Consider the following 8954-nt stretch of genomic DNA (forward strand, 5'->3'; position numbering starts at 1 on the left):
GGCTGCAGTAAGTAGTAGTACTGCGGTGACAGAAAACAAGGGTCCCTGGCTAATTACAGGCACATTAGGGCATGGGCTGCTGTGGAAACCTATGACCCACCATCTGACAATTGGACACACGGTCAGTGTCAGAGTCACATGAGCAGATGCCCAACCCCCACAGTAGGCGGTGACATCACACTCCTCTGTAGGCTTCCTGCTCAGCCCCTGGCCAGGTAGAGCAGAGGTGCCCCAGCAGAGTTGGAACCTGCTTGTTCAGCGGAGCCCCTGGGGAACACATCTCAGAACACAGGGTGTGACTGGCAGCAAATGCTGGGGCCCTGGGGTGGGGGGCCCGCCCTGCAGAAGGGCTACTTACTGAAACGGGGCAATGGAGTCAGCAGGCAGCACATAGGTAGAGTAATTGGTTCTCTTGTTGTAGAAGAATTTCCTATTCAACTTTTTGCTGAATGCCATAGTCCATGGTTCTGAGGGGAAAAGGGAAAGGACACAGTACTATGTGGACAGCTCTCCCCTGTAAGGGGTGCCTCCCCACCAGCCCCTCCAGGGAACAGTCTTCACAGCCCACTTCTCAACAGATCGGCTCAGTCCTGCTACCATTAGACCCTTAGAGGGATGGGGGTGTATGGGGGGGAGGCATGGAGAGGGGGGACACAGAGGAGGGCACATACTCCAGGCCGAGGCTCTACAAGGGCTGCAGACTGACAGGAAGTCAAGTCCGACTTTCAGGACCTGTTGCTGCCCACCGAGAAGATCTTCCCTCCATGGTCCAAGCAGGTACCTGCTGGGCTGCCCAGCCCAGCCCAGCCCAACCACCATAGCCAGGCCCACCAAAAAACGGGTGGCTCAGAAAACAAGGGCACCCCCAGAGAACTATCAGCCTGACTGCTACCTGCCTAGCGGGTGGGTGCCTTTAGCATACACCCTGGAGGCAGTGGGGGGCTCTCACCCACCATTCACCGTCCGGACAATGTAGAGGCCTGTGGGGACAAAGTGCCGGTCATCCCGCCCGGTGTAGCTGAGCTTGGGGGTGCCACTGGAACCCTTGATGATCTTCATCTCCAACCTGGCGCCCCAAGCGGGCGTGCACACGGGAAGGATGTGCGTGAGAGAGTGCAAACGTGAGCCTTGAAACCCCACCCTCCACCTTTCACCCCAGTCCAACAGGAGGAGAAAGCGAGGCACAGGCTTCAGAGCGCTTCAGAGCGTCTGGCCCTCCCTCTCCAGACCTGACTCAGCACCAGGAGCGGATGGATGGTGCTCAGGCAGCAGGCTGCTCTGGCCCTGGCAAGGGCGATCATAATGGTTTCGGCATCCGTGAGCCCGTATTTCTGACTGGTGCACATAGGCCTGCTCCCCAACTGACACGGTGCACACGGCCGGGTTGGGGGCGGGGCTGGCTACACTGAGGCCAGTGAGGTCGGGAGGTCGGCGAGAGGCAGCCCACCAGGGGCGCTGCACAGCCCCACTCCAACCCATCTCTACAAGCAAGGACGGAGGCGGGGGCACTGCCCACGGCTGTCTCCCCACCCCAGAGCTATCTGGTTGAGTGTCACCTGACAAAAATCTTCTCCATCTCCTCCAGCCGGTATACCTCCTTCACCCTGCAAACAGAGGGGGTGAGTCAGAAGCTCCTGGGGAGGGGAGGCACTCCTGAGGAGGGGACCTGCCCTTGCCTTCAGAGTGTCAGGTCCTTCTCCTGCTACCACCCAGCCCACCAAGGATCAAGAATTCCAGCCTACCTCACGTCTGCCCCAGAGCAGCCTGGGAGCAGAGCAGTAGCTACTGAAGATGGGCAGGAGAAAGAGGAACAGACGTCTGGCAAACACGGATGTCCCTTCCCATGTACCTCCCCACTGACAGACTTCACCATCCCCGGAGGCCAAAAAACCAAGGGCCCAGCTCTTGCCCAGATCTGCCTACCTGGAGCTTACCACAGTCTGACACCCGTGGGAGCTAGGGGCCCTAATGCGCCCCCTGCCTCTGGGCTTCCCTGAACATGCCTTTGGGGCTGTCACGGGGAAAGGACTCCAGAGACCGAGCAACCTGACCATAATCAGTGTCAGGGTCCCTGGAAGCTGTCTTTCAGGAAGGGCAGACAGGGCACGTCCAAGTGCAGACAAATTGCTTTTGGACTCTCAATAGACGACACCTATAGAATGCATCCCCCACCTTGATTTCACTGTCCCCAAGGAAACCTACACCAAAAGGAGCAGCAAGAGCCACTTTAGTCAGATGCCTGTGACTCTAGGCCTAAAAGCTCCACACAGCGGAGCCGGGCTGCCTTCTGGTCATAACCTCAACCCTCAACCCTTGGCCCTGGGCCCACCTGGGCAAGTCTGTTCTCTCTGCTCCTTCAGGATGCTGGTCCCCACCTTCCTACCCCTGCACCTGGGGCTTTTACTCTACCTAACAGGAAAGCCTGATCATTCTCCCCAAACATGAAGGCCACCACCCCTTCGAGCCACCCTTTCCCATTTAAACTCCCATCCTCTCAGCAATTTTTATTACCTGAAAACAAGGTGGGGATGGCAGCCTAGGTGAAGTGCTAAGGACGGCCAGACTTGGTGGTGGTGGTACGCCTTCAATAAGGCTGCTCTGTGGAGGTTGATTTGCCGAGACAGGCAGGGGTGGCACCCCCAAGCAAATCACTTCAAGGGCAATCTTTGCTTTTAGGCCTGCCTTACTAGGTCCACCAGGGACAGTTGCGTCTTCCCCGCGGAGCCCTACCATTCCCACTAGTGGGGACAATGGGCAGGGGGGGTGGGGGATGAGGAGATGAGGGGCTCACCTGATGGGATTCATGTCAGGCCGACTGGGCTTGGAAACTGCTTTCACAAATTTCTCAGCCAGTTGAATTCTACAATCCAAACAGTGTCTCAGAGGGAGGCCAGGCTCCGGCATGCCCCTACCCTGGGCACTGTCACCTGGGGGCTGCCTGGGGGAGACCGCACCTGAACCTACCGAACAGGTGCTCCATGACGCAGCACCCATATCCGCCTACAGGGCCGCCCTCCCTTCTACCCTCTTCTTGGAACCTGGCCTCTCATGTCACAGTGTCTTGGTTGACTTTCCTGGACTACATCTTCACTATGCTTAGCGGCCTCCTCTAGACCGCCAGTCACCCTGGATGCCTCTGTCTGCCGGCCACCCCACTCCATAGATACTAACCATTGACCTGACTTAAATGAGACCACTCAAGCACAAGCAACATTGTTCAGAGAGGACCCTCTCTTGCTCAACTTTAACATAAACAGCCCTCCGACCCAACAGCTGTAGCAATAATGAATGAGCTGGGATCCATGGTAACCAGGCCCCCCACCCTGCAAACCGCCATGGGCCCGAATCATGTCCACCCTGCTCCCGACCCGCTGCTGGGAGGCACGGGTAAACGAAAGCCATCCTTGGCCAGCTGAAGAAAGGGCCCGGCCATGGAGGGTTGGGGTGCGCTGAGCTCCTAGCCCCCACCCCCCTCCTGGGACTGGGCCCAAGTCAGACCGCTGGTTGAAGTGCTGCTCCCGCACGTCGGTGCCATTCAGCACGAGCACGTCGAGGATGTGGATGGCACTAATCTTCCGCTGGGCCTTCCCCTAAAAGGATAGGCACGCTGCCACCCTGCAGGACACTGGCCTGGCCTCTTGCCCACCCTGCTGCACTGGCTCCTTTCCACCCATGGCCGGTAGGGAGCAAAGGGAAGGCCTTTCTCTCACCTCGCTGCCAGCTGACTGTCAGCCCCAGACAAATGTGGCTCCTGAGCAGGGGGAGGGCTGAGGCTCCAGGGGACAAAAGACTGGGCTTCCCACCCTGTGCCAACTACTCCCAATGACTAGCATACCGTGGGGGGTGCCACCCAAAGTTCCTGGGAAACAACGAGGAGCCTTTTCCCAAGGGATCCCCGGTCAAGAAAGAAATCAAATCAAGAAAGAAAAACTCCCTCCAAGAACAGAGGGAGTCGGGGGCTCCTCCCCCCACGGAGCCCAGAGAAAATGGGTGAAAATAAAGGGAAATTCACATCGCCTTCCTCAGCCCGGGCCCTGTCAACTTCACACACAGTGCACCCAGCACCCGGCCAGGGGCAGAGCCACCTCTGACCTCCCCTTTCAGCTCATGGACAATCTCCACAGACAGCAGGGTGTCCCGGGGCAGCTCCGTCTTCAGGTCCAGTTTGACCCAGCGGTCTGACTGGAGGCCATCCCACGTGTAGATCTGGGACTTCTGTGGGCGAGAGAAAGGCTCAGGGCAGGCAGTCGTGGAGACGGGGCTGAGAGCTCGGCTCTCAGAACATCAGCAGCTGCAAGCTGGCAGGCTTGGGAAATGTCGAGAAGGTCGGGCTGAGGTCGGTGACGCAGACACTGCTGTCACTGCCTCCACTGATGAGCAGAGTACTGGCTCGTTCTCTGGGCAGCAATCAGTCCCAGGGCAACAAGGGGCACCATTCTGAAGGCTTAATTAAGTTCACAATGTGGCCGGCAAGAAAGATCCCGTTTGGTGTGTGCCTGGGATAGGTCCAGAGAGCACAAAGAAAGGGGGCGAGAAGGGAGGGGGAAAGGCAAAGCGTGACGGCAGGCAGGCAGTGAAGGCAGAGGATGGGGTCCAGTTACGTAGAAAGACGAGGCAGAGTGGAAAGGAGGAGGCATAACCTCATCAGCAAAGTAAGATCGAACCCTGCCAAAAGTGCCCCTCATTCCCCACTCGTAGGGACCCAGGGGAAGGGCTGCATGGGGTGGAGGAGTACTGCAAAGAAGTGGCCGCACCAGCCTGCTGGCCATCCTGCTAGGCTGGGAGGCTCCACCCCACAGGACAAGGGGCCATGTTGAGGCCACTGGCTGGCCCTGAGCTGAATCAACAAGAAGCGGAATCAGTGAAAGAAGGAATGGCACTTGACTAACTCAGCGAAGAAAGGAAAGGGGGTTACATGGAATAACTTCACTGAGGTGTAAGGCATGGCCAGTCCCAGCTCCTGGCTGAGAAGGTAGATGCCCCAGAGAACGGGCACCCTGTGTGGCAGGCAGCTGTCCAGGTTCCCCCACACAAAGTGCTGGGCTCAACCACCCAAGCCAGGCAGAGAGCCAGCTACAGACTTACCCCCAGTCCGAGGAGAAACTTCTGCTGGCTGCCAGACACCATGCAGCGGTAGTCGAGCACCGGGCGGATCTTCTCCAGGGTCTTGGAGGTGAGTAGTGTGGGCTTATAGCTGAAGGTGTCAATCTCAGTCCCCTGCAGAGAAAAACCTGCTGCGCTGGGGGACATGACCGACACTCAGCTGAGTGCCTGCACAAGGCGAAGGTCGACTGGGAAGGGTTCTGGGGAGGCACGTGCTCTCTGGATCCTATTCCCCTGTGCCCCTTTTTCTACCTAGCCACGCACTAACTGGGATCTAGTTCCATCTACTTGGAGTGCTCCTTGAGGACCCATTAGGAGAAGCTGGAGAGGAAAGAACACCGAGTCCCCAAGTACAGATCGATTTACCAGAGCTCTAAGAAAATGTCACCAGAATATAAAAGCTGCCCCTCAATAAAGCGGAAAGCACGGCTCTCCAGCAGTTGGTTTGAGCGCAGTTAAATGATCTCTCTACCCCATTCAGGAAAGTGTCCACAGTTTTCTTCTGAGGTCATCTTAAACCTCACGCTCTAGTCCCTGACCCCACCCAACCAGCACGGCAGCCCACACTCTCAGCACACAGCCAGCCCTAAGGAGATCCAGGGCCAAGCTGGAGTTCAAGGGATAGGAAACACAGAAGGTGGGAGAACCCCAAGGGCCAGTTTATCAGAAACAGGGCAGGAACCAACCTGTAGACAGCCCTTCTAGCTCTCTGCCTGGCTCCCAGCCGAAACCACCCCTCATCTCTGAGGCAGTGCCACCTCTGGACGCAGGGAGGCGATGGAAGCATATGGCAGGTGAGATCATCAGGCTACCTGGTGGGCTCTTGGGGGACTCCAGCTCCAGCCCCACGGCTCCCACCCACGGCAGCACCCACTGGGCCGCCAGAAGCCAGGAGCAGGCCTGCACAAGTCCTCCAACAGCCAGGCCCCTGGGGGCTTGAGGGATACTTTCCACACCCATGGTAACTCTCACCAAACGTACCTGGATTAGCTCAAAGAACTTAGATTTGGGGTCTGAAGATGAAGGGGTCACTCGCGCTTGGTCTGGGATCTGAAACGAAACAACAGAGCATGCTTATTTTCAAATGCCCTTTTGGCTAGGGCTGGGTGAGCGTACGTGGGCTGGAGTGGGTGACTGTCACCGATCCTATCAGGCCCTGTGATTCCACCCCAGTGGACATGTCCCTTTCCTTGGGCACTTTGGTGGTTAGGGTTACTACACAGGGGCCACCAGCAGCACAATACGGCCGGTCCTTCCCCAGTCCTTGTACTTTGACTCGGCTGCAGTGAAAAAGGCCGAGTCAGCATACAGCGCTGGGAGCCAGTGAGGATGGGCAGGCGTTTGCAGGCAGCGGAGGCTCTACTCAGACCCTCTGCATTCAGCTCTCCTGCCCTAGAGCACCAGAGCAGCAAGGGCCAGGGGGACGCTCGCTCACCTCCCAGAGCTGCAGGCACTCTTTCCGGATCTCGGCCTGCCGGGGCTCACTCAGGGTCCTAGGAAGAGAGAGTCGGCAAGTGGGTCATACCACCAAGGGGCAGAAGGGTCCCACCCTGAGCACCCCTCAGAACCCCACAGATGAGAGGTACACCTGAATATGCACGGGAAAGCCCCGACACAGGGCCAGTAGCCCAGGGAACTGACACAGAGGGGACTGCCTGCTGTTCCTACACCATGGGCAGGGACCACCCTTCTTCCACCACCAGCCAACTGACAGGCCCAGCCCAGCTTAGCCCAAAGGACAGCCAACTGAGCGCCCCACCCCCACCCCCACCCCAGTGCTGAGCTAGCTGACTGGCTCCTCCTCCCAGAGCTCTTCCTGGACTAGCCCCACCTCTTCTTGACCCCTTTCTGTAGTGCTTCCTAAAGACTGTATACGGCTGCGCACCCTTCAATAGCTCAGCTGGTAGTGCGGAGGATTGGAGGCAATCTGCTGGTAGACTGTGTGCGGGCAGAGCTTGTCTCAGTGTACTGCCTTTGACTGCACTTAGCGGGGTGTGTGTGTGTGTGTGTGTGTGTGCGCGCGCGCGCGCGCTTCTCAACAATGTCTGTGGCAACCCTAGGTCAGGTCAGTCTGTCAGCACCATTTTTTCCAAGAGCACACTCTTCCATAAAGCTATTTCACTCCTCAGACACTACAGTTAGTGTAAACCTAACTCTTATGTGCGCTAGGAAACCAAAGCGTCCGTGATCTGCCCCATGGCCATACTCGCTCTCCTGTGGCGGGTGGAGAGGAACCACAGTCTCTCTGAGGTAGGGTTCTGCCATCTATATGCTTCTCTGGCACTCACAGGATGAGATGCAAAGGTGCGTATTGGTTTCTTAAAGTACTGGTTGAAATCACAGGGAGAGCACACAGGGCCTTTCCTTGTCATATGTGAATTCTGAAGATAGTAACACTCACGTGTCTTGAACAAAAGCACGGATCTTGGCCAGAGCTTTGATCTGTACACTGCAGTGGCTGGGGAGGGTAAGAGAAAAACACATGGTTATTTGATCACAGAAGAATGAATACAAAGCCACCCAAAAGGTAACAGGACATAGAAGGTTGGCTGGAGCACTGGCCATCTGTATTGGGGAGGAGCTGGAGAGCTAGGGGAGAATCCCTCTTTGCTGCACCCCAAGGTGCAGGTGCAGGGCAGTCCTGCAGAAGGCTGAGGGTGTGGCAGCAGAACTACGTCAAAGCTTCAGGCCCACAGATTCTTGTCAATGAAAGGTGCTGAGCCCACTCTTCAGTGATCTGAAAGCAGTGATGAGCAGATTCTAAATACAGCAACAAGGCCCAGGGCCGGTCCAACTGCAGACGAACAGCCACCCTTCTCTGAGCCTCACTGCAATCCGAACGTGTCCTTTCACATACAGTGTCTGGTATTTACGTAACAAGCCTGAGACAAACGACATGTGAGAAAGCCAAAGTGTGTACCTCACTGATAAACAAGCCCAGAGATAGCCTGAATGCTGGAATTACTAGACAAGGCATTTACAATAACCAGGGTAAAATCCCATGAAAACGATGAACAATATGCATGAAGTCATTTCAGCAGAAATATCCACAGTACCTTTTCAAATGGCACATGAAAATTATGGAAACAAATTTCATCAAAGTAAAGAATTACGCTGAAGAGTTTATCATCAGATTGAACACAGTAGAGGACAGAGTCCGTGATCCTGAAGACAGATCAATAAAAGCCTAACTAAACTGTAAAGAAAGGAAAAGGGTGGGGAGGGCTGGTTGAGATCTGTGGGGCAACATCAAACATTTTCAATAATCATTACGACCAGCAGTTCCAGAAAGAATAAAACAAAGGCGGGAAACAAAAGAATACCGATGGCTAAGAATTTTCTCAAATTGACGAATCATATCAACCCACAGGTCCAAGAAGCCCAATGAAGCCCAAGCAGAACAAATACACAGAAAGTCACATCTATACATGCGATGGTCACCTGCTGAAAACAAAACATAAAGGAAAAACCCTTAAAAGCAGACAGAGAAAAAGAACATAATCTATAAGGAAACAGTAATAAGCACAATGGCTGACTTCTCATCAGAAGCAAGGAAGGCAATGAACAATGGAACAATCTTTTCAAACTACGTACAGAAAAAACTGCCAACCTCAAATTCTCTATCCATATCCTCCAAAAATGAGAGCGAATAGACCAAGTTTACAGGTATGACAGAGACAGGCAGGAGGCCCAGACTGGCTGTTAGTCACCTTTCAGGTCTGGAACGCACGCACCTCACCTTCATGTGGGAGCAATCAACCAGTTATCAAAAGGGCAGTGTTTCATCCAGGACAGAGTTCCAAGAATTAAGGAAGGAGGAATAAAACAAGAAACACAGCAAAAAAAAAAAA

General features: G+C 55.2%; 1 protein-coding gene across 1 annotated transcript in view; it reads right to left on the bottom strand.

Annotated features, from left to right (window-relative positions):
- Window positions 1-33: 33 nt before the first annotated feature.
- The window catches only part of CMTR1 (cap methyltransferase 1), a 55110-nt gene continuing 46189 nt past the window's right edge, over window positions 34-8954 (bottom strand). The window contains exons 14-23 of the mRNA XM_045294860.1: window positions 7505-7561; window positions 6539-6596; window positions 6085-6153; window positions 5086-5217; window positions 4093-4215; window positions 3499-3590; window positions 2792-2860; window positions 1557-1604; window positions 954-1066; window positions 34-467 (exon numbers count right to left, since the gene is read on the bottom strand). Coding sequence (XP_045150795.1) covers window positions 355-467; window positions 954-1066; window positions 1557-1604; window positions 2792-2860; window positions 3499-3590; window positions 4093-4215; window positions 5086-5217; window positions 6085-6153; window positions 6539-6596; window positions 7505-7561 — 874 coding nt within the window. The 3' untranslated portion in view covers window positions 34-354. The remainder of the gene's footprint in view (window positions 468-953; window positions 1067-1556; window positions 1605-2791; window positions 2861-3498; window positions 3591-4092; window positions 4216-5085; window positions 5218-6084; window positions 6154-6538; window positions 6597-7504; window positions 7562-8954) is intronic.

Source organism: Echinops telfairi, unplaced genomic scaffold, assembly GCF_000313985.2.
Source record: "Echinops telfairi isolate 266 unplaced genomic scaffold, ASM31398v2 ScPeMD7_3533;HRSCAF=4204_1, whole genome shotgun sequence".
NCBI classification, from domain to species: Eukaryota; Metazoa; Chordata; class Mammalia; order Afrosoricida; family Tenrecidae; genus Echinops; species Echinops telfairi.